The sequence below is a fragment of the Octopus bimaculoides genome, chromosome 2 (assembly GCF_046866305.1).
Source record: "Octopus bimaculoides isolate indiv1 chromosome 2, ASM4686630v1, whole genome shotgun sequence".
NCBI lineage: Eukaryota > Metazoa > Mollusca > Cephalopoda > Octopoda > Octopodidae > Octopus > Octopus bimaculoides.
In genome coordinates, this window is record NC_142929.1 from 125,832,682 (window position 1) to 125,859,993 (window position 27,312).

The window sequence follows — 27,312 nt, forward strand, 5'->3', positions numbered from 1 at the left end:
GCTAAGCAGTAATTAGAAAAGGAGGTCTGATCATCACATGGCTTACGGTAACAATAGCATTAATTCTATGTTAGTACTGTTTGCACTTCACCACCAATCTGCCTTTCACCTTCTTATTGCTCTAAATACTTGTCGTGTTTCACCCTCTCCTCTTCCTCTTCATCCCATCATCTACTTCATCATCATTATCATCATTACTGCCGTCGTCGTGGTGGCTGCAGTCGTCGTCATCACCTTTAATAACAACAGAGACGGAGCCGCTGAAACAAAGCTATATAATTTCAACAATGTCATCAACAACAGTGACAATAGCATCCGCGATAATATTAAAAAGAAAAATGTTTTAAAAATATGGAAAATAGGAAAAATATGTGTATACATATCTACAAATACATATATAATCTGAAATTAAAATGGCGAGCAAATATTATTTTGAAGGACATGTGATCAGATAACAGTTCCACTCCCACCCACATACCTTCCAGCATATGCTTGCTCACATACATGCATGCATACATACGTACGTTCATTCATACGTACATATATTCATACGCACTTATACATACATACATACATACATACATACACATATAAATAAATAAATATATATATACATTATATATACATACAATCATAATTGCGCACACGCAAACACGCGCGCACGCATAATCTAAAAGAGAGATCAGCTACAGTAAGATTAATTATATATCAGGGTCACTATATATTCAGCGAACAAAATAAACAGGTAATAACCTGGTTGTTATATCCAGTAACAACAAGAACAACAATTGCACTAATTTTAACAAGTCTTCATACATTTTGATGTTGATGAAAAAACGAACCCTTTCGTAGAACTAATGGCCGTGATGAAGTAAAAAAGAAGTCTGGTTTCAAAGTTATGCCTCATGTAACTGTTTTTAATGTCTTTTCCCAGAAATATCCATCTATAACCTCATATTGTGTTTCTTTGAGCGGATACCGCAACTTACATCTGCTGTATTTCACCATGAATGACTGCATCTACAGATTGATATTTCTATTTTTTCTATTATTTTTCTTTTACCTTGGATATCGACAAACATTGCCATCAAGAGGAGTAAATAGGTATGTATATTACACGTATATATAAATTTTCATATATATTCTCTCCTTTTCTTTTTTATTATTTTCTTTGTTTAAGGTGGCGAGCTGGCAGAAACGTTAGCACGCAGGGCGAAATGCTTAGCAGTATTTCGTCTGCCGTTACGTTCTGAGTTCAAATTCTGCCGAGGTCGACTTTGCTTTTCATCCTTTCGAGGTTGATAAATTAAGTACCAGTTACGCACTGGGGTCGATGTAATCGACTTAATCCCTTTGTCTGTCCTTGTTTGTCTCCTCTATGTTTAGCCCCTTGTGGGCAATAAAGAAATAAGAAACGTTAGCATGCCGGACCTAAATCCTTAGCAGTATTTCTTCGGCTATTTACGTTCTGAGTTCAAATTCTGCCGAGGTCGACTTTGCCTTACATCCTTTCGGGGTTGATAAATTAAATACCAATTGCGTACTGAGGTTGGTCTAATCGACTGGCCCCCCCTCCCCTCAAATTTCGGGCCTTGTGCCAAGAATAGAAAAGGTTTATTTCCTTTTTTCTAAAGCGTCGAGCTGGCAGAATTTTTAGCATGCCGGCCATAATGCTTAGCGGTATTTCATCCGTCTTTACGTTCTATGTTCAAATTCCGCCGAAGTCAACATTGCCTTTCATCCCTACACCCTCGCCAGAAATTGCTGACCGTGTGCCAAAATTTGAGACTATTGTTTTCCTGTCTTCTCAGGTGGCAGAATCGTTAACACTCTGGACAAAATACTTAGTGGGCATTTCATCAGTCTTTGTTCCGAGTTAAAATACCACCGAGGTCGAATTACCTTTCATTCTTTCAGTCTGATAAAACAAATACCGGTTAAACACTGGAATCGATTTAATCAACTTGCTCCCTCACTGAATTTCGATGGCCATGTGCCAAAATTAGAAAGAATTATTTTCCCTCCAGAACCGGCGGCGAGCAGAATCGTTAGTGCGTGAAACAAAATGGTTAGCGGCATTTCTTCGGTTATTTACGTTCTGAGTTCAAATTCCGCCGAGGTCAACTTAACCGTTCATCCTTTCAGGGTCGATAAAATAAACATCAGTTGTATGCTGACGTCAATGTAATCGACTAACCCTCACACCCCACAACATTATTGGACTTGTACCAAAATTTGAAAGCAATAGTTTTCCCTTTTTTCTATATCAATTGTGCCAAACTCGTTTTGCTTTGTGGACCAGGTTGAAACAGAAACTAGATTTCGTCTGCCGGATAGGGATAATTGTTTCTAAAAACACTATTCGTAATATGTGCCAAAGTAAATCGATATACAATTGTAACAACTTCATTAACAATAAATAAAGGAAAGCAATATGTTAGCGGAGTTCGTGTGCAGAGATGCATGGGAAAATTTCATCCACTTGATGCACAGATGCACACATACATATACACACGCACACAGAAAAACACACGCGTGAACACAAATGCACACATACACACATACACGGACACATGCATAGTTCTGTCCGGTAAGAGTCAAAAGGTTCGCTAAAATGCACTGATTTGCCTAATGGAAATCGGTGTTAAATCACGGCGCCATTTGGATTCCGTATCTGAATGCGATATATTCTTTTATTCTTTTACTTATTTCAGTTATTAGACTGCAGCCATGCTGGGGAATACCCTTGAAGAATTTTAGTCGAATGAATCGACCCCAGTACTTTCTTTTATTTTTTAAACCTGTTACTCATTCTATTGGTCACTTTTGCCGAATCGTTAAATTTCAGGGACATAAACACACCAACACCGGTTGTCAAATGGTGGTAGGGGACAAACGGGCATCTTTCAGTTTCCGTTTGCCAAATCCACTCACAAGGCTTTGGTCGGCCCGAAGCTATAGTAGAAGACATTTTCCCAAGGTGCCACGCAGGAGGACTGAACCCGGAACCATGTGGTTGGGAAGCAAGCCACTTCTGCGCTTATTTTAATTTAATTTCTTATCTCTTACTTGTTTCAGTCATCGGACTGTGGCCGTACTGGGGCACTGCATTGATGTGTTTAATAGAACAAATCGCCCCAAGTTCTTACTCTATCGGTCTCAGTAGCCGAACAGCCATATAATGGGGACATAAACAAACCAGCACCATTTATCACGTGGTGTAAGGGAACCAACGAAAGCATGAAAGGCACACACACACACATGCACACACACAAACGACCAGATTCCACATAGTTCTGCCTATCAAATTCACTCACATGACCACACGGCATTGGTTGATCTGGGGGTAGTAGTAGAAGTCACTTCCCCAAGGTGCCGTGCAGTGAAACTAAACCCGAAACCATGTGGTTGTAAAGCGAGCTTGTAAGCGAGTTTCTTAACAATATGGCCGTGCCTGCGCCTACACAGCCAAAATAATCCACTCCCTGCAATAACAAAAATTAAAAGAAACAAAAGCCATTTTTTTATATATATATAACATTGAGCTGAGAGCCGGACGAAACATTTCCACGAACCGTATGTTTGACATCTCCGTACTACATAAAGGTGCCGCTTTGACTGAATAAAACTGCTAAATATATAGTGATCTTTGAAATCTTTGTAGCAAGTTTATAAGCTTAGTAAAAGTGATAGTTATACTAAATCTATGTGTGTATATATAAACTGGGAATGCAATGGGAGGGTGGAGAGTTCTTCCGTTACACCTGTCCGGAGTTTGGAAAGCCAAGAAGAAGCCCATGAATATCTACTGTACCACTTTCTTAAAAAAAAAACCCCAGAAAACCCTCACTGCTTCCTTGAATACACATACATACATACATACATGCATACACACACACACACACACACACACACACACACACACACACACACACACACACATATATACATACATACATACATACATACGTACATACATACAGTAAAAATATGCAAGGCTTTTCTCAAGTTCCAAATGTGAATTTGTCTGTTAACTTCATCCCAAAGTTGGAGCCTTGTATCTTTGTTGGAAACCTGCTCCCTCCTCAGTGGAAGATTTATGACAATTTAAAAAAATAGAAGAGACATATATACATACATACATACATACATACATGCATACATACATACATACATACACACACACATACATAGATTTTTTTAATTGTATGTGTATACATATATACATACATATACATGTGTGTATACATATATACATACATATGTACACACACACACACACACACGCACACACACACATACACACACAGACAGGCAGACAGACAGACACACACACACATACACACACACACACACATACATACACGCACGCACGCACGCACGCACACACACACATATCGCATACGCACGCGCCGACAATTGTTCGACCATGAGGATTCACTTGTTTGATCAAGTGAATTATCCGCCTTTGAATTAACGTCTAAATGCCGTTTTACCCGAGATACCATACGGTGGAAACGAACCCGGGACCTCGAGTCTTTGAAGCGAACTTTTAAATATTCGGTCACACACACACACACACACACACACACATTTATCGTCACTTAAACGTGGATGTGTGGAGGCGCAATGATCCAGTGGTTAGGGCAGCGGACTCGCGGTCATAGGATCGCGGTTTCGATTCCCAGACCGGGCGTTGTGAGTGTTTATTGAGCGAAAACACCTAAAGCTCCACGAGGCTCCGGCAGGGAATGGTGGCGAACCCTGCTGTACTCTTTCACCACAACTTTCTCTCACTCTTACTTCCTGTTTCTGCTGTGCCTGTAATTCAAGGGGTCAGCCTTGTCACAATGTGTCACGCTGAATATCCCCAAGTCTACGTTAAGGGTACACGTGTCAGTGGAGTGCTCAGCCACTTGCACGTTAATTTCATGAGCAGGCTGTTCCGTTGATCGGATCAACTGAAACCCTCGACGTCGTAAGCGACAGAGTGCCAACAACAACAAACGTGGATATTCTATTAGAACAAACTATACTGCGGTAGTTACCACGAGAGAATCTCTCATATTGGCTTTTGGTGCAAAATGCACGCTTGTTTATATCGCTAGCGAGGAGATAAATCCTCACCGTCTGCTGCGCGAGACACCAAATCACATGATTTCGACTTTTATTGGTCTCGTCAATGATGGACCCTCGACCGCTAGAGATAGTCACGTGATTTGGTGGTCTCAGCACTGGAAATGGTGGGGAGTTGTCTCCCCGCTAGCAACATAAACAAGAGTGCATTTTGCTCCAAAAGTCAATATAAAAGTTTCTGTCATGGTAACTACTGCAATGTAGTTTGTTTAACTGAACATCCGCGATTGAGTGGGGGTAAATATTACCCCTCGGTGTTAATACTGCCTGTGTTGTTAATATATATCTTTTAGTACAGATATGTATGCATGTATGCATGCATATACGTATGTATGTATGTATGTATATATGTATGTATGTGTGTGTGTGTGCATATATGTACGTATGTGTGTATGTATGTATATGTGTGTAAATTTATACATAGTGTGCTTCTCTTTCGGATTTATGATTTGTTAGCGATACACACACACACGCACACACATATACATACATAATACATACATACATATATACACACATGCATACATACACTCATGCACACACACACACATACATACACACATATAGATATATAAATCCCAAAAACTGAATAAAAACGTAATGGGCGACAATAAAGACATACGGACAGATAAACGATACAAAGACGGACAGGAAAAACCAGCACAGATCATTCGTGGCCTCCTATTCATCAGTGAAGTTTCCAATTATCATTACAGTCTCGGACTGTTACACTTGATCACACACACACACACACACACACACACACACACACACACACACACACACACACACACACACACACACACACACACACACACACACACACACACACATAAAAAAAGATATTTTGAATGACACAGCAATGCATTATACTACAAACAATGGACTATAATAACTGTTCTAATTTAATCATCCATAGTCTGATATGATATTTCGGAATAAAATTCTTCTTCAGATATCCCTAGGAATTGATGGAATCGCTGCTATAATCGGTTTTAACGGCCGTTGGAAAGCCGATTACAGCAGCGACTCCATCAATTCCTAGGGATATCTGAAGAAGGAATTTTTATTCCGAAATATCACATCAGACTATGGATGATTAAATTAGAACAGCTATTATAGTCCATTGTTTGTATTATAGTGCATTGTTGTGTCATTCAAAATATCTTATTTTTTACAAATAATACACAATGCTTCAAGCGAACTACAATACTCTCCTAGTTACCCTATTGTTCACAGCTGATGGGAACCTGACTTCTAAAACTCTCTCTCTCACACACACCTCTCTAACTCTCAGAGAACAATAATAATGTTGTTATATTGGTATCGGATTTTTAAAAATGTTTTATCAATATTGTTTATGTTCATGAGTGTTATCCTTCAACAAATCGCATTGTATATAGTTTTACTTTATTTAAAAAATTATTTAGCTTTTCATAAAAAGGTAGTGGTACTTTGTAGACATTTTTACGCAACACCTGGTGATGTAGGCGATATATTCGACAAGATCTGTGGCATTGTGGTGGTTGGGGACATTGGTATCTCTTTCTGCTTTGTTGACCAAGTATATAGTTGCTATCTCCTACTCTCGAATGGCGAAGGAAGTTTTGTAGAATCCGCTCTCCTAGTCACCGTGTCTCACATGGGTCTACCTTGCGAGATTTACTTGTCCTTGCATAGTTTCCTGTTGATCTGACGAGGTTTTCTCAAATTTTCTCTTCGTGTAGGTCGCTGAGTTACCCTTAGGTCCATACAGTCACTAAGCGCTTAAAAGATTTTGGTGCCCCCAAATATATGTAATCTAAAATATAAACAACAATAAATCATAGAATAAGTTTTTTTTTTATTTTTCAAAATGAAAGAATAGCAACAGTAAGATGGAAAATATTGTTTATTTTTGTACACTTCCACTTTATATCAGAAAAATTTTCTCCTACTTTTCTGAATTGCGAAGTCTTTAATCATATCCTCACTATTACACCATGAACACTTCGAAATCATATTTTCAATCATATGAACCACTTCAAATATTATTTTATCAAGGTTGAAATGATTTCTTTTGTGTCGTAAACCATTTACCATTTTTGTTGTATCCCCTCCCTTGATGTGCTAAGCATATGCTTATTTTGCTTAATGGTTAATCCAGCGCTACTTAGGTCATATAGAAATATCTGATTCCTGCCAAAGCAATTTCTCCAACTCACATGATCTTATTTTTAGTTTTGAGTGCATGTTTGCTGTAGTCATTTCTTCTTTTACTAATTATTAAGTGTTACCTCAGTGATATGATGAGGTACTCACAGGTTAACCTCATATTTTTGACTGGCACCCTATGCTTATCATAGATGTTAAGAGGTTAAGAGTGACAGCAGAGGAGTTGTGAGATGATGAAAAGGAAAGTTGCCTCAGGTGCAGTTGTGAAGGGTCGCAAAATTTTGCCTGTTCTGTAATATTTGATAATTACTAATTGCACCCTACCCTAAAGTATAACGCAATTGTCCTACTTTAAATAAATACCACGAACTGCTGAATTATTTCTGTGTGTGCGGGCGGTAACAATTCGTTTTTGTTTTTTGCTGTTGTCTTTTTGATATATAGCATTGAACTACTTCAAAAATTTTACAGTACATCTTGCTGTTTGTGTGTGAAAATTGCTTCATACATTTTTTAAATATTATTAACGATGGTTATGCACAAGGCAGCGAGCTGGCAGAATCGTTAGCATGCCGGGTGATAAGTCTATTAAATCGATCTCAGAACTCAATTGGTATCTACTTTATCGACCCCGATAGGATGAAAGGCAAAGCCAACCTCGGCGGAATTTGAATAGTAATGATCATTTCTACTATAGGCACAAGGTCTGAAATTTTTTGTGGGAGGGGACAAGTTGGTTACATCGAGCCCAGGGCTCGACTGGTACTTAATTTATCGACTCCCAAAGGATGAAAGGCAAAGTCGACCTCGACGGAATTTGAACTCAGAACGTAAGGACGGACGAAATGCCACTAAGCATATTGCCCGGCATACTACTGATTCTGCCTGCTTACCGCCTTAATTATGATAATAATAATGATAAAAATAAACAAGAGGATTCCATTTTCACAGGAGGAATCTCCACGGAACATTGATGCTAAACTAAAGGAGGATGACCAAATATATATCTTACTACACATTGATCTCTGTTTTATGAAGTTTAAAACAACAGGGTCAGCAGTTATAATAGGCGTACATCGCATAGGAACTATTGAAGTTGGAATAGATGAATTTTAACTGAAGCACGATACATTTGACGCCAAACAAAGATGTTCTATGATTGCAATTTAGTTTAAACGACGTTTCCTTTGAGTCGGAAAGATATTAATCGCTCCCGATTTTGTATTCTCGTTTATGTAATAATACAGAATACTGCTAATGTTGTCTTCTTTTTTTTTTTACATGTGCATATATGATATCGGATTGTTGATCGTCATACAATTTAGTTTCACTGCTATCAAAAACATAATAGATTTCCTAAGTGGAAAAAATTAAAATGTTATAAAACAACAAAATTAGTGACAGTTATTGTGAGTTGTTTTTCTGTTTAGATAGGAATTCAGTAACAAGTTTGTCATTAAAGTGTTATTAATGAAGAGCTATCATGGCAATTTAGCAAAGAATAAAAGAAAAAAGAAGAGAAAATGGAAGAAGCGATCTACTGCGACGATTGCGAGTATATGCACAATATTTGGCTCATCAGAATTTTGAATTTTGTGGCCGTATTGAAGATTTAATCTCAAACGGAAACATTGGAGATTTTCAATGACATTTGCAGTTATTAGCAAAGAACAGGGCCGGCCCTAGGGTTGCTGGTACCTCGGGTAAGCTGAACTTCGGCGTGTACAAGCTGACGGCCGTGGAAATTTTCTTGCCTTTAAAACGCCCTCCTTGGCGCCCTCTTAGCACATGGTGCCCTGGGTGACTGTCCGAGTTGCCGGTACCTTGAGCCAGCCCTGGCAAAGAATGATCCATTTATGAGAAAGCATTTAAAGCACATAAAAAACAACCGAACGTTAACATCTTGTCTTCCTCTTGAAATCCAAAATGAGCCAATAAATATCATGTTTTCACAAACGTGAAATTATTGTTTGTTAGCGATTCGTAGAAACAAATGATACGATAATCTATTTGCTTCTATATCTGGTTTAGCCCATAGAGAGCAATTGACTCAAGTGACAATGTTTGTTAACATTAAAACAAGGAAAGTAGAAGTGAAACAAAATGATTAACTTTCAACAATTGCAGCGTGGAAGGTGTTTATAAGCCATTTAAAATAACACAAAAATCTGCACAGAATTTTGTCATTTCTGTCTTACTATATTTAACTTTGTGAATTTCTCCCGCTACAAGGTGGATATTGCGTAAGTCAGCTTGATAGAGCTTATTCTGCCTCAAGTGATACACTTCAGTAAAGGACTTGCATATCACTGCAAGCAAACAGAACTCCTCAGTTATGCAGTTTCTCTGCTGTGTACAGCTGTATGCTAGGATCTGTTCCATATCAATCATAGCGACGAAAATATTTTGACAAATTAAATTTAAACGTTGAAGTGAATCTAACGGTTTTTGTGTGTTATTTTAAATGGCTTATAAACACCTTCCACGCTGCAATTGTTTTCGTTCCAGCACACGATCTCAGATCAGGTCACTTGCTATGCAAGTACATCTCCGTAACTTTAAACAGATAAAGTGAAAAGGACGAAGCTATTAAGAAAACAAGAAGCACAAAATTATAAACAAATAGAATTTTATTGAGTGATTGTCGATAATGTTTTTGTCATGTCAAGTCGTTAGAAAGATATTCAACTAAAAATTCTCGACAAAAATCTGAAAGCAATGTTCATAAACTGGAAATTTCAATGGTGATCTTGTCACGTGTGACTGAGTTAAATTATGGCAAGGGACACAACTCATTTCTTATCAAACTTTTCGTCGGATGTCTGCAACATTACTAAGCACTTTTTTACCCTCGAGTATTTACTATTCTTGTTGTTCAAATAGGAGTTATTGTTGACAATTTTTTCTAATGTGGCTTCTGTTATATTGTATGCTGTTGATTCTATTATTATAGTACTTCGCTTTATTATCTTTGTCAACTACCTCAAGAGATTAGTTACAACTGCCCCAACGGATTAGTTTCCTAGTTACAAAATCAGTGATTGTATGACACTGTGCTTTCTATATATTGCAAGTGAGGTTAAACTGCCACAATGCTTGGCAAACGAGTACCCACCACCGAGGAGATCCTATACAGATCGAAACCACGTGGTCTGGTGGTCTCGGAACTTGGATGGCAAGAGTTATCTCCCACTTGCAATAAATATCGACTGCGGGAAAGTGCACTGAATAAAGCAGCTGGATGAGATGTCTTCCTGGGGGTTAAAATAGCAGTATCGTCGTCTCTTGGAGGACAGCCACATTAAATTGGCCCTAAACAATACTTTTTGCTTTTGTTAGTTTTACAGTAGTCAGCATATTTGATGCATATTCCTTTTGTCTTCCACAATTATTTTAGTCCCTAACGGCGGAATGGTAAACGTAGTGACAAGCGGGACAAAATGTTTGACATTATTTAATTATCTAATTATTGAATGTCTTACAGCATTTCTGTCTTACTATATTTAACTTTGTGAATTTCTCCCGCTACAAGGTGGATATTGCGTAAGTCAGCTTGATAGAGCTTATTCTGCCTCAAGTGATACACTTCAGTAAAGGACTTGCATATCACTGCAAGCAAACAGAACTCCTCAGTTATGCAGTTTCTCTGCTGTGTACAGCTGTATGCTAGGATCTGTTCCATATCAATCATAGATTAAATTTTTTTTTTTTAACTAAACAGTTTGAAACTTCGAATACTGGTCGAATTTCTCACGTAGAACACGGTTTACTCTGAACATTTTAAACAAAATTTGGTATTTTAGAAGTTATTTCATGTTAAAGTTGTCGTATTTGGGTAATTTCAATCAATCAACGACGTGTATTCAGTTGAAAAAAAGCTACTGCTGTTTGCGATAGTAATCGAAGAAGAACAACTTCCGGGTCATCTCTGTTAAATGTCATCACTCTATTCTATTCGTATAGCGAGCGAACCACATTTATCCTTTCTTCCTTTCAAGTCAGCTCCGTGCATTCCTTACTCTTTCCCTCCCTTCTACACTATCAACTAGCAACCAGCGAGCGAACTTGTCACTGCCACTACAATTACTGTATTTTCCGGTGTATAAGCCACTATTTGTTTTTTTACCTTCATGTTTTGATAATGATATTTTTTTTTATCTAATAAAGACTTCTATATTGACGAAATGTGTTTGTTGTTGATTAAAGTAAGATAAAATCATGACAATAACAATACATGTCATACTTGTAAAATAAGGCATTTTGAAACTACACATATGTCAGTAACAAAAAAGCTAGCTACGTTCTGTGATTGAGATGGAATAGATCCGTGTGCTATTCTACACTGGTACTCCGTCGGTTACGGCGACGAGGACTCCAGTTAATCCGATCAACAGAGCAGCCTACTCATGAAATTAATGCGCAAGTGGTTGAGCACTCCACAGACACGCGTACCCTTAACGTAGTTCTTAGGGAGATTTAGTGTGACACAAAATGTGACAGGGCCGTTTTTTTGAATTACAGGTACAACTCATTTCTGTTAGCTGAATGGATTGGAGCAACATGAAATAAAGGATCTTTCTCAAGGACACAACATGCCGCCGGGAATCGAACTCACGACCTTACGATCGTGAGCCGACTACTCCGACCACTGAACCACGTGCCTTCACTATTCTATGCTATGTGTTAAGTATAAATATGACGTCAGATCTTTTTGAGAATCGTCTTAGCTGTTGACGTAACGCAAGAACTAATGACGAAATACAAGCAAGTAGTTTGTTTCTGTGAAGACGAAACTAATTGGACTTTTCATACGCTTTATTAAATCATATTCAAACAAATGTAATCTCAATTATTTCGGCCATATCAAATATTATAATGCCAGAAGCTTTGTGTGGGTGCATCAATAATATTTCGAATGAAAGCTTTTTATTTCATTTTTTTTGTCATTTCAGTTGCTAGCAATAAAAGTCACATGCAGGAATAAACTATTTACATTGAATGCAGGCACCTTTTGTTTTTAATGAATTGTGTTCCTTTGTTTATCTCTTATTGTCTGTGAGTAGGTTTTCAGTCAACTCCGAGAGAAATGAATGTGTAAAGTGAATACAGAATTAAAAAAAAAAAAATTCTAAAATAATAATGCAAATAATCCCAAGTTTTGCTGTAAAGTGTAAACTTTGCAATCAACAATTTGTATATATTTTCATTTCGTAGATAAAGGAACATAAACGGGATGCCTTCCAGAGCTAATTCACCCCTGGCAGATGATATGGATCCTTTGGCTGGTCCTGACGATAACACACAGGTAAGATCCTCTTCTTCTCATGCTATCACACGAAAATTCAATATTTCCCTTTTGTTATCACATTTCTGCTGAAGTAGGCTGTCTTTGTTTCAATTAATTTAGAAAATATTGAGGAATTTAGTGAAATAACTTTGTCAGTTGGTGTTTAGAGCAAAAATTAGTTGGAAATTTTGTTGGAAGATTTTAATTTAGTTTACTTTGAATCGAGATATTTGTATCAAAACCAGAGCTAGTCCCAGGCAGGTTATTATCAAAAAGGTTAATTTGTGGATACAAAACAGAGGAATATAATTTGGTTATTGCTTTTAATTAAATATGTTGATTAATTGACTCAAATTACTGGAATTAGAAAAAAATTATCAAGCGCATAAATGTACAAGATTTAGCATTTAATATGACTACATTGGATCATTGCCATAAATTAGGTGTCTATGATGTTGCTTATATTGTTGTTGTAGTGTAGTGTTAGTGTTGGAGTTTAGCCCTAGAACACTTCTGTCTAAACAAGCTCATAATCAAAACTGTTTCAGCCATGACCATCTTAGTCATTGTATAATCTGGACTTCATTGTATTCTCCGATTCGTTTCTCTCTGTTCAAGACCTTAGTGTGTAATTTGCGTGAGATTTGGCCCTATTTCTAGTAGGTCGAGCAATCACGCAAAGGCTCCCACAGTGACTCATTTATATTGTAATTTGAGCATCTAAAATCTTGTTGGTATCTGTGATGAGCGCTGTAGAATAATCCACAAGTAGTCAGCTCTCAGTAATCCATTTACAATTCCCAGTTGAAAATATTCTAGGTCCCTAACAATGCTGATAAACATTTAGAAAGGTATGCTCATCAAAACTTTTCATCGGGACCAATTAGAGGTACCAGTAACACGGGAAGTCACCAATAGCTAGGGGCGTCACTTGATTTGTCTGCGCTCTTTGAAATATCAAGTGGAAAAATGTCAAAATAATGTACAAAATAAATAATAATTCTTATAAGCAATAAATTGTAGTAAACGCTTTATTTGTACATTTGTAGTTATTGATACAGCCTTCTTTTTCAAATCGGTGTTTGATTTATTTATATATTATTACATATCAACGTCGTTAAGGCGGCGAGCTGGCAGAATCGTTTGTACGCCGGGTGAAATGCTTAGTGGCATTTCATCTGTTTTACACTCTGAGTTCAAATTCCGCCGATATCGACGTTCCACATCATCATTTCGGGGTCGATAAAATAAGTATCTGTTAAGCACAGGTATTGACGTAATCAACTTCTAATAATTTGCTGGCCCTATAAAATTTTTATCATTACCTTTTTTTTTTATGAGAGTTTTGGAATGGGGTTTTGAACAACGTTCTCATTGTTTGTATAATTTGTTCTACAGTTATAATATCTGTATTTAATATAGCTCATTAGATTAATTCTATGTTGAGTTGTCAATATTTCTTGAAATAAAACTACCACACGCTACTGTCGATTCCTTAGAATTATGACGTATCTCTTTATGTTCTGTTACTTAATGGTCTAACGAACAGAACATAAATTCAGTAACATACTGAAACAAGTAACAAGGGAATGTCGATAAACCGCATCAAGGCCGCACTGCAACATCGTCGCAGTCCGACGACTGAGACCACTCACAGAATTTATACATAATATATGATATATATAGAAATATATATATATATATATATATATATATATATATATATATATATATATATATATATATATATATATATATATATATATATATATATATATATATATATTGCTAAAAATATATTGCTAAAAATATATTGCTAAAATATATATATATATATATATATATATATACATATTGCTAAAAATATATTGCTAAAAATAAGAGTTAAACAACTCAAAAGCCACAAAAGTACTGTCTTAATTACTGACAAAGGGAGGTAAGTCCCCAGCGTACATAGTCGGATCGCGATTTCGGATTTTGATGCAGTTCATCATAATCCTCATCAGCAACTTTTAACGCCTAGAGTTATACTCAACTACCTCTATCAGTCTTATAAGTAAAACCGTTGAAAACATATGCGGATTTTCAAAACGGTAAAAGTGTAGGCAATAAATTAAAGAGTGTTGTTTTAACTCTTATTTTTAGCAAAAGCGGTGCTAGTCAGTAACCTGTGCCACTTTTGTGACATCTATTAATTTTGCATTAGGTTCTAATTGCTAATAAGCCACCCATTTTAATTTTAATATATATATATATATATATATATATATATATATATATATATATATATATATATATCGTCAGGAAATCATAAATCCGAAATAGAAGTACGCTATTAGCAACAGAGCAGTAGAGTATTTAAAGACAGTTATCGCCGGTTTCTAGGGTTACCCAAGGTTTTGGGTCCATAAAGCGCTTAGCTTTACAACGTCTCGTCAGATTGTCTTTATCTATCTATCTATCTATCTATCTATCTATCTATCTATCTATCTATCTATCTATCTATCTATCTATCTATACGCAGGTGGTGTCAAGAAAAGATTTATTGAAGTATAAACTATTTACTTTTCAAGTGAATTCCGAGTCAGAAAATTATCGTATAAATATTAATATGATTTTTCCAGGATCGAGTTTATCGTTCATCCTGCTGTTATCAATGAAATAAGTAGCTGCCAGATTCTAGGAATCGATATATTCAGAGAGACACAGACGTGTGGTTTATGTATCATTCAATGACAATCAGTAGATATTTAGATTGGATCTGAGTCTAGGGATTTTGGAAAGAAGGATGGGGAATGACGGTAGCGGGTTTAATATTATATTTTGACATTAAAGTGAGTGGGGTAAATGTAGAGTTGATCATGGTAGCTCCTGGCCAGGAGCTTGATTTCAATGCTTGCAACAGATAAGGAATAGCAGTTGGCATTAAACCTACAAAGCCACTTGTCCTGAAATATCCCTTTCTTTTCATTAAAACAACACAGTCCATTGAATACCGAAGGCGACAAATGACAAATTTTTATTTGAACAATATATAAACTCAATTTCTTGACTTAATTGAAAGCGACGTAGCGACATCTTTGGCTTTTGCAAGCTTTCACTGTCAAGTGACGTAATGTCTTGATATTTATCTCCGATTAAATCATTCTTCTGTACTTGACTGGTACTTCATTGATCGAGCAGAGAAGAAGAGACAAAGTTGACGTTGGAAAGAATCACATGAATGCCTCTATACTGATTTTATAATCGTTTCTAGAACTATTTAGTAAAAATATACCGAAACAAGAAATTTGTGTTTAAATGTGTTGGTTGGTGTGACTTTGTGTTTGTTTTCATGAATTAGTATTTCTCATGACAGTTTTCTAAAATCTTAAATTTTACAGGCTTCATCTTCACATCGTGGTATTTCCTACATTACGGCAAGTATATTTATTATTGGAGAAATTGCCGGAACTGGTCTGCTTACTCTACCTAAGGCTCTGGAAGATACGGGTAAGAAAACTACAAGCGGAATTACATTAGCACAGACACGTAAGCACATCGGCATAATGCAGCAGAAACAAGGTGGGGTGATAAAGGTCAATTACATCGAACCCCAGAGCTTCAGTAATTTAATTCATCTTTGATAGAGTACCATTCTCTGGCTCTATGTGATTAGTACCCAGTGACAGGCCGAAGCGAGATGATTAATAATCACAAGAAAGCGCAGGTTTTTATATCAGAGTGCTCTTCTCCTTGAAGGATGCTGTGACCATAGCTGGGGTTCCTCACCACCGGTGGTTTTAAAGCGCGTTATGACACCAACCAGGGGTATATCTGCTCTGATGGATTATCATCACATCTACTAGTTAACGCATAATCGAGACCCTGACAGGTCAGAGTAGACTTAAGAACTAGAACCACACTACTGCATGCAGTTTAAAGTCAACCCCAGGACACACACACACACACACACACACACACACACACACACACACACACGCATACATATATATATCTATAAGCGCACGCCTGCATATCTATCTATCTATCTATCTATCTATCTATCTATCTATCTATCTATCTATCTATCTATCTATCTATCTATATGAATGTATGTGTGTGTATATGTATGTGTGTGTATATGTATGTGTGTGTATATGTATGTGTGTGTATATGTATGTGTGTGTATATGTATGTGTGTGCGAAAAACTTCATGTACCAGAAAAATGCAGGCGCTCATATGTTAAGTAACAGAGTCCGTATATTATTATTTATATAATCATATTTATATAAAGGTGGTGGCAAGCTGGCAGAATCGTTAGCACGCCGGGAAAAATGCATAGCGGCATTTCGTACGTCTTTAAATTCCACCGAGGTCGACTTTGCTTTACATCCTTTCGGGGTCGATAAATTAAGCACCAGTCAAGTACTGGGGTCGATCTGATTGACTTCGCCCACTCGAAAAAAAAAAAAAAAAAAAAAAAAAAAAAAATCAGGCCTTGTGCCTATAGTAGAAAGGATTATTTACATAATATATTATAGTTTCATGAAAGCTAAATTGCAAAACAGTTTCATGCCAGAAATTGAGAAGGAAATTCAACAATCATCAGAAATAGTTAAAAGGAATAAATTGGTTTGGGTTCTTTGCCATTGGAAGCCTCAAAGTGGCACATCAGATTTGTGTGTTTGAGGGGTATTGTACTACTACTACTACTACTACTACTACTACTACTACTACTGCTGCTGCTGCTGCTGCTCCTGCTACTACTACTACTACTACTACTAATGCTGCTGCTGCTACTACTACTACTACTACTAATGCTGCTGCTACTACTACTACTACTACTACTACTACTACTACTACTACTACTACTACTACTACTTTTAAGGTTCTGAATTCAAAATGCGCCAGAATCAACTTTTGCAGTTCATTTCTTCTGGGTCGATAAAATAATGTCCCAGTTAACTGTAGAGAGTCAATGTAATTTTGATTAAAGCCCTTCCCCTCAAAAGTCGCTACCCCCCTCTGTCTGGAAGAGAAACCATATTTATTTCATCATATTTGTAATTACCGATTGTAATTGATAATGTTAACGCTGCGGTCATCGTTTCAGGATGGATCGGAATACTGGTTATCACCTTAGGCTGTGCTTTATCAACTTTTACGGGAATAACTTTATCAAAGAACTGGTGTATACTGGTGGACAGGTACTCGGAGTACATGGAAAGTAACCAGCATCCTTATCCAACCTTGGGCCAGATAACGTTCGGCAAATTTGGCAGGTAACCAGATAAGCATTCTATGTTCTTAATTTCTAAGAGTGGCACAAGGCCCACCTCAAATATTCTTTTTATTCTTTTATTTGTTTCAGTCATTTGACTGCGGCCACGCTGGAGCACCGCCTTATGGTCGAACAAATCGACCCCCCCCCCCAGGATTTATTCTTTGTAAGCCTAGTACTTATTCTATCGGGTCTCTTTTGCCGAACTACTATATGTGTGCCGAACTACTATATGTGTTCGTGTTTGTCCCTCCCACCATCGCTTGATAACCGATGGTGTGAGAGACAAACACAAACATATACGCACAAGCACATTCACACACACACACACACACATATAAGACGGGTTTCTTTCAGTTTCCGCTTACCAAATCCACTCACAAGGCTTTGATCGGCCTGAGGCCATAGTAGAAGGCACTTGCCTAAGGTGCCACGCAGTGGGACTGAACCCGGAACCATGTGGTTGGTAAGCAAGCTTCTTACCACACAGCCACCCTGCGCCCATTATCTTTTATCTTTAATCTGTTTACTTGTTTCAGACATTAGATTGCGGCTATGCTGGGGCACCACCTTGAAGAATTTTTAGCCGAATGAATCGACCCCAGGTCTTGATTTTTTAAAGCCTGGTACTTATTCTATTGGACTCTTTTGCCGAACCGCTCGTTTACGGGGACGTAAACACACCAACACAAGTTGTCAAGCGCTGGTGGGGGACAAACACACACACACACACACACACACACACACACACACAAACACACACACACACACACAAACACACACACACACACAAATACACACAAAAATGCATACGCACAAACAAAACTCACGCACACACACACAAATATATAAACTGACAAACAGATAGACACACACACACAAATACACACAAACGGAAATACGCACAAAAATGTATACACACAAACAAAACTCACGCACACACACACACACAAATACACAGACACACACACACATACACAGACAGACAGACACACACATACACACACGGAAATACTTACACACAGAAACGCATACGCACAAACAAAACTCATGCACGCACACACACAAATACATACACACACACACACATACACAGACAGACAGACACAGACACACACACACACACGCACACAAATACATACACACGGAAATACGCACAAAAATGTATACGCACAACCAAAACTCACGCACACACACAAATATACATACACACACAAATACACACACACACACACATACACACACAAATATACACACACACGAATATACACACACACAAATACACACACACGGAAATACACCGCACAAACAAAACTCACGCAGACACACACACACACACACACACAAATACACAGACAGATAGACAGAAACACACACATAGTGTGTACAAGCTAATAAGCCTTAGAATTATAGAATTACACGTACAATTGTATAATGAACAAACAACACACCGTTATATATTTATCCTTTACTTTTATATCTTGCAGGTTTATCGTATCTTGCTGTATCAACATCACACTATTCGGTGGCTGTGTAGTCTTCCTTTTGCTGGGTGCCACATTGTTAACGGATCTGACTGCCCCAGCTTTACCTCTCTGTCATTCAGTACTAGTAATTGCAGGAGCACTGGTTCCCATCTCCTGGCTTGGAACGCCCAAAGACTTCTGGTAAAAGTAATTTATGTAAATATAAGTAGAAATTACTTATAAAGTAATGACCAACATGACACTTATTACTTAATTATGAAATATCCGAATATCTATCTATCTATCTATCTATCTATCTATCTATCTATCTATCTATCTATCTATCTGTCTATCTATCTATCTATCTATCTATCTATCTATCTATCTATCTATCTATCTATCTATCTATCTATCTATCCATCGTATACATCTTATCTTCGAAACGTCTAGATAGAATAGAGACAGCTGATGAAGGGATATTCCAAGTGGTTTTCCGTTTTCCTATATGTTCGTTCCGTTGTCTGTAGTTTATTGTTCTAACGTCCTGTACCCTGATATGCATGTATATACACATGTAGATGTAAGTATGTACATATATGTGTGTATACATGTATATATATTCTTTGTATTATTATATATATATATATATATATATATATATATGTATACGTATACACATACATATATCTATGTATGTACCAGAGTAAGCACGTAAATGTGAAACAAGGTGGTAAAAAATAGTACTCGAATACCGGAAATAGAGTAATATGCTTTATTAATTTTAGTTTCAAACAACAGGTTATAGAAAAAAAACCGTTAGTCGAAAAAGAACCAATGAAACAAAACCAATTTCAAATGTATATCAATCAACGTAATTGTACATTTATACATATAACTTTATTTTTGTTCCATTTTCAACCAAAACTATCCGACGAACGGGAACGTGAAACTCTGAGTAACAGTTTTTGTGATGAGTTTTTAGCTTTATTAATAAAGTATATATGTATATATATGTGTGCGTATGAAGTATTCAATTTATTCAAAAAATCAGGTCACTTTTAATAGTAAACTGTTTAGTTTATGTTACAATGATTTATAACGAAAGAATAGTTTCATTTCGAGATAACAAACAATCATAATAAATTTTTCTTTTGCACAACCTTTTTAGGCCTTTGGCTGTAGTTGCCACGTTCTCCACTGCTTGCTGTGCAGTGTGCATTCTGGTATTGATTGAACAGGATTACGAAAGCAGTGTGGTTTCTGCTGTTGAACACACCCCACCGGACTTTAATTCTTTCTTCAGAGGTTTCGGAACATTTGTATACTCTTTTGGAGGTCATTCTGTTTTCCTAACCATCCAAGCTGATATGAAAGTAAAACAACATTTCTCGAAGTCGTTGTATCTGGGATACGCTAGTAAGTTTTTTTTTAATTATTCAAGACAAAAATTTGTGTATGTGTATTTGTGTGTGTGTGTGTGTGTGTGTGTGTGTGTGTGTGTGTGTGTGTGTGTGTGTGTGTGTGTGTGTGTGGCTAGATAGCTCTTTAATTGAAATTGCACCTTCGACTGCCAAACGAGCAGCTAAATTTAATACGGTGGTGCTCTTGGTATCCGAGGAGTATACAAACTTCTCTCCAAAACTAGGTGAAAGTATCTCATTTATACATTTATTCATGTAAAAGATAACCTGAATGCCGGAACATCATATCCCAAAATCTATGTCCGTGACAAATAGACACTTCCTTTCAAATGAAACAGCTACAGAAACAGTGTATCAGTGACAAAAGTCCCGTTGTTCGGTAGTGCTAAGTCCTGAAATCCTATAATGGGTACAGTTCGGACAGATGAGTTCTGTCACGTTGATTCTTAGCTGCCCTGCACAGAACGGATTCTTGAGACCTTAAAGAATTTCGAGGATCCCTAGAAACTGTGCTATCCACTCTCACTTTATTAATATATGCATTAAATATCCTCGTTTATTGTGTTTTGCATTTAATTTCGCTTTCATGCATTTTCCATTTGCATTTGCTGCCACATGATAAATCCTTTACTTTATTTCCAGTTACTTTATTGATCTACCTACCGGTCACAATATTCGGGTATTTAGTCTTCGGCAATCGCTTAACATTCAACGTCTTGGAGATCATCTCAGAAAGTCGTCTTCTTTTCGCCACCAAAATAACTATCTTTGTTCATATTACTCTGGCATTTATAATACTCCTGAACCCAGTTTGTCAAGAATTTGAATCTTTTCTAGAAGTACCGAATCGTAAGACCCGTTTACAATATCTTTTCTTCAGTATTTTGTAAACCGTTTCAAACTGTATCTAAAGTTAATTTGATTATGTTATCATTAACATTATTATACTATCGGAAGTGTTCTATGTCAAATGTATGTCTGCATTTAGTATCAACCACAGATGTTTTGAATTCAAAATTCAACAAAGGCATCCAAAGTGCTTAAATACTGGTGATAAATGGGCAATAGAACTTCTTAAAAAGTACTCAAGACCAAAGCAATGTTAAACCAAGATTGTGTTAAACTGGCTGACAAATTCGACCTACCACCCAAGAATATTGAAAGCAAAGCGTCAGGACAAATACTTTATGGTATCACCTTTAATGTTGCCAATCCTCCATTTTGAAGTGGTGTTGGCTCTAGATAGATTAAAATCAAAGTTGACCGTGGTGGGATTGAACTCAATGCACATAGCAAGAATAAATTGTGCAAGGGATTTTGTCCCGCGCCTTACCAACTCAGTCAAACCATCTACATAATATATATCGAAGGAAAGTTGGGTTTTTGGAGCGAATCTGTTTTCAGAGTTTTGACTATGCTCTGAAGCTGGGTATGTGAAATATAAGCAATGAGCATGTGAGATATACGCTGAGTATGTGAGATATAAGCAATCCATTATATGTTGGTAAACCAAGAACTGGGTGTCTTTGTAGAATTTTGAATTCAAAACATCTGTGGTTGATACTAAATACTCAGGATGATTTAAACAATTATTTAGTTACTTCAAAAAAATTTTGGACCTTTTATAACTATTAAACGTCCATATTTTTTTTCAATTTGTTTTATTTTTTTTAGGGTTTCATTGGAAGCGGTGCTTGCTTCGTCTAATAATCATGCTCTGCATCGTATTTATGGCAGTTAGCGTTCCAAACTTTGGTTCCATTCTCTCTCTCATCGGCAGCTCTACTATAACTCTCTTGAGTTTTCTCTTCCCGTCTTTATTCTACTTAAAACTCGCCAGACAAAAGGGACCATGGAAACAAATGTAAGTATACATACATTTATACAACAACTAATATATTCTAACACAGGCACAGGGCTTCATATTTAGAGGGAGAAATAAAATGAGTTTAGTATTGGCAGGTACCTATTTTCACCGACATCAGAAGAGTGAAATGTCGACCAGACAGGATTTGAATCTACAGTGTATAGAGTTGTAGCAAAATACCGCATAACATTTTGCCCTCCTTTTTCACTGATTTTGTCATCAGCCCTAAAACCTTATTTCTACAAGAATTACTTCTCATTAAATAAATATAGCCGCTACTTGGTATTTTGGGTATCTTCCTCTAATTGTGGTTCCTTAAATGTCTAAAGGGAGAATCAACAACAGTTAAACACACACACACACACATATATCCTTGTTATTATGTTAACTGTCGTATGTCCAAATTTGGTTAAATGAGTTTTTTTTTTTTTCAATATTTAATTTTGTTTGTAAAAGCTGTTTCTTTTGGTCAAACTATCAAATCTCCAGCAGCTTCAGATGCCAAGATATGTGAATTGCCAAAGTGTAGTACAACGGTTTAGCATTTTTCAAAAGTGTAGTACAACGGTTTAGCATTTTTCAAAAGTGTAGTACAACGGTTTAGCATTTTTCAAAAGTGTAGTAAGTCCCACATACGACAGTTTTGCAAAAATATTTCTGACTGAAAATATTATACATGCATGGAGTCACGATTTTATGCACCCAACAGAGTATTATTGTTAAGCTGAAACTGTTGCCAAAGTATAAAGAAATGGAATGGTGAAACTATTTCTCCGATTTCTGAAAAAGCAACGTTTTGGACTTACGACACTTTTGCTTAATATCAACGGTATATATACATACATACATACGTACATATATGTATATACATATAGGCTCAGGAGTAGCTGTGTTGTAAGAAACTTGCTTCCCAGCCTCATGGTTCCGGGTTCAGTTCCACTGCGTGGCACTTTGGGCAAGTGTCTTCTACTATAGCCTCGGGCCGATAGGGAGAACAACTTAAGAAATAAAGGAAAAGAAAGAAAACAGAATTTGTGTGTGTGTATGATGTATGTGCGTTGGGGGAGTGTGTGTGTGTGTGTGTGTGTGTGTGTGTGTGTGTGTGTGTGTGTGTGTGTGTGTGTGTGTGTGTGTATTGTTGTCGATTCGCTGTGTGTTCATCAGAGTGGTGGATTGGCAGAAGCGTTAGAACGTTGGAAAAATGCTTAGCGGTATTTGTTCCTGCTCTTCGTGATCTGAGTTCAATTCACGTGAGGACCAACTTGGCTTTTCATCCTTTCAGTACTGTGGTCGATGTAATAAACTAAACATCTCTCTACCATAAAAAAAAAAAATGCTGACCTTGTGCGAAAACTAGAAACTTTATTATCATTAAAGACGGCGAACTGGCAGAGTCGTTTGCACGCCGGACAAAAATGTTGATTGCATTTCTTCCGTCTTTACATTCTGAGATCAAATTCCACCGGGGTCCACTTGGCCTTTCATCCTTTCGAGGTCAATGAAATAAGTACCAGTTGAACATTGGTGGGTTGATGTAATCGACTAGCCCCTCCCTCAAAATATTAAGTCTTGTGCCTATTTTATAGAGAATTATTAAAGGCTGCTTGCAGGCAGAATCGTTAGAATATCGGACAAAATGCCTTTCCATATTCATTCCGGCTCTTTATGTTTTGAGCTCGAATCCTGCCGAGGTCAGCTCTGCTTTCACTCTTCTGGAGTTGATAAAGTAAAATACCAATCCAATACTGGAAGCGTTGGTATCGATTTAACTTCTTATTTCTTTATAGCCCGCAAGGGGCTACACACAGAGGGGGTAAACAAGGACAAACAAACAGGTTAAGTCGATTATATCGACCCGAATGCGTAACTGGTACTTATTTAATCGACCCCGAAAGGATGAAAGGCAAAGTCGACCTCGGCGGAATTTGAACTCAGAACGTAGCGGCAGACGAAATACTGCTAAGCATTTCGCCAGGCATGCTAACGTTTCTGCCAACTCGCTGCCTTGGTATCGATTTAACTTCTGTCAAAAAGGCTGACCTTGTGCCGTAATCAGTTTTATGTTATTAATTTAAAATAAACTATTTAGTCAGACAACAAAATTTTGCTCCACAACAATGACGAGTTCCACAATATTCTTTGAATACTTTTGTTATTTTTCAGTGATGTTCCACTGCATATGATGGTCATTCATTTGGAAATCATCGGGGTCGGATTATTTGCAGCAGCGTCAGCAACATTCTCTTCTTTAGAACAAATGATCAATAGTAACTTTGTTAGTCCTTGTTATACGTGAACTTATTTAAAACATTGGCTATATTTTTTTATATCATTAATACTCCATCGTTATTTTAAAACTAAAAATATCATTTTTTTTACCCACAATTCCGGGAACATTCCAGGAAGTTTAACAGTAGCAGTACTGTACCAATTCCCGTAAAAAATTTATGCTGAAGTTATTCCGTTAAAGGAAATTTTTAAAATAGAGTAATAAAATTTTTAAGTGAGATTAAAAAAAGATATATGTATTATATTTATGTCTATGCAATTTTCAAAAGTTTTTTAATATATATAAAACAGATGCTCAATAGTAACTTCGTTAATCCTTGTTATGTGTGAATATATTTAAAACATTGAGACTACTTTATATATCATTTGCCCATTTTTTTATTTATAAAATGTTGGTTACCCACATCTGGAATGTTCGAGAAAGTTTTAACATTTATATTATTGTAAAATTTTCAATAAAAATTTTAAGCTGAATTTATTCTCTCGAAGGAAATTTTCAAACTTTAAACAATAAATTTTTAAGTGGCATTTAGTGAAAATTATATCGTATTATATTTATGTCTATTCAATTTTCAGATTGTAAATATTATTTTTAAAAATCCTATACCTTTTATAAAACATGTCATATCAGAAATCAAGAGCAACGGAATAAAAACACTCTTCTTTTAATTTTGACTCTATATCTTCTGGAAGAGTTACCTCAATCCTTTATATATTAACCCAAAGGAAGTAGATTGACGAAATTATTTTTTGAACCTGTTGAAGACATACAGGATGTCGAAATATCGTTCACTAGATGACAATGGCACTCTTCTTTTAATTTTGACTCTATATCTTCTGGAGGAGTTACCTCAATCCTTTAAATATTAACCCAAATGAAGTAGATTGACGAAATTATTTTTTGAACCTGTTGAAGACATACAGGATGTCGAAATATCGTTCACTAGATGACAATGGCACTCTTCTTTTAATTTTGACTCTATATCTTCTGGAGGAGTTACCTCAATCCTTTAAATATTAACCCAAATGAAGTAGATTGACAAAATTATTTTTTGAAACAGAAAATTTAAAAGACTCAATATCATAGATGAGAGGAAAACAAAACGAAGGTAGTAAGTTCCAGAGAATAGCAGTTCAAGAAAAGAAGCTATGAGAATAAAAAGACTTATGACTAACAGAAAGCTCAACATGGATGCACCTGGAAAAAGAAGCAAGTGACATGTTTAAAGAAATGTCTTCAACATCACTATTACGATTCAAAGTTCTCCCTGCTATAAATAACAAGCCACCGTCTTGAAAAGAGTAGTATATTAAATGTTATAGGCAAACAATGCCCGATAGACGGTTTGATCAGTCAGTGTTGTTCTTGGGCTAAATAACAGTAGCAGCGGCAGTAGCAGCAGCGCTATTTAAATGGAGAAAATTTTAATGAAGTACGATAAATTTAACCTGTGAAACTGCACGTTATTCTCATTTATTTGTACACCAAGTGCATACATGATAAAACACTCTTTCATGTTATTAATGAGAATGTCATTTCTCTCTCAAATTTATTCACTGGTTTCTTCGAAATTTGTACATCCTTTTCTTCCCGCCCCATTTCAACTTTCCTCGTACAACACGCAGCCTTCCCAGTGTTTTATTTTCAATATTAGTCTCCCATACAAGAATTAATTTATTTTTAATAATCTATATTTTTGTTCAGCAAAATTCACTTAGAAGTAAATTTTATCGCATTTTCAAGTGAAAAGAAAATTTCAGAAATTAATGTTTTTCATGCATTATACGAAAGAATTGCCTCCCTTACTTCAAATGTAAGGGAGATAATCCAGCTGCTAAACGAGGAATCCTCTTAAATGAAGTCCCGTTGAAAGAAATTTTTCTCATCTATTTTATGTATGCTGAAAGGATAAAGTTTCGGACTCTGTTCCACTGCATGGCACCTTGGGTGAGTCACTTCTACAACTATAGCCCCGGACTGATCAACGTCTTGTAATTGAATTTGATTGATGGAAATAAATAAATAAATACACAGCTTGCTTCCCAACTACATGGTTCCGGGTTCAGTTCCACTGCGTGGTTTCTTTGGCAAGTGTCTTCTACTATAGACTCGGGTCGACTGAAGTCTTGTGAGTGGATTTGGTAGACGGAAACTGAAAAAGCCCGTCGTATATGTATATGCATGTGTGTGTGTATGTCTGTGTGTTTGTCCCCCTAACATCGTTTGACAACCGATGGTGGAGTGTTTATACCCCCGTAACTTAGCGATTTGGCAAAAGTGAGCGATAGAATAATTACTAGGTTTAAGTTCTGGGGTCGATTTGCTCGACTAAAGGCGGTGCTCGAACATGGCTGCAATCAGATGACAAACAAATAGAATAAAAGAATATATATAAGTATATATACTATTCTCTCTCTCCCTCTTAAA

General features: G+C 36.6%; 1 protein-coding gene across 2 annotated transcripts; it reads left to right on the forward strand.

The window, feature by feature from the left end:
- Positions 1 to 217: 217 nt before the first annotated feature.
- Positions 218 to 25,358, forward strand: LOC106870944 (uncharacterized). 2 transcript variants are annotated; one of them, XM_089347648.1, is made up of 10 exons: positions 622 to 1,104; positions 11,812 to 11,972; positions 12,505 to 12,595; positions 15,961 to 16,069; positions 17,674 to 17,842; positions 19,329 to 19,508; positions 20,476 to 20,723; positions 21,371 to 21,577; positions 22,403 to 22,592; positions 24,759 to 25,358. In XM_089347648.1, exons 3-10 carry the CDS (start codon positions 12,524 to 12,526, stop codon positions 24,889 to 24,891), a joined length of 1,308 nt encoding a protein of 435 aa, XP_089203774.1. In that variant the 5' UTR covers positions 622 to 1,104; positions 11,812 to 11,972; positions 12,505 to 12,523; the 3' UTR covers positions 24,892 to 25,358. The 2 variants fall into 2 exon arrangements, with proteins under 2 accessions (XP_089203773.1, XP_089203774.1); XM_089347647.1 differs by lacking the exon at positions 11,812 to 11,972 and having other exon boundaries at positions 218 to 1,104.
- Positions 25,359 to 27,312: the final 1,954 nt, after the last annotated feature.

Excerpts from the sequence above, each read along its gene's own strand:
- LOC106870944 (XM_089347647.1), top strand. The coding sequence starts at position 12,524 with ATGCCTTCCAGAGCTAATTCACCCCTGGCAGATGATATGGATCCTTTG. Across the intron at positions 12,596-15,960 it reads GTCCTGACGATAACACACAG|GCTTCATCTTCACATCGTGG; the intron begins GTAAGATCCTCT and ends TAAATTTTACAG. Across the intron at positions 22,593-24,758 it reads AAGGGACCATGGAAACAAAT|TGATGTTCCACTGCATATGA; the intron begins GTAAGTATACAT and ends GTTATTTTTCAG.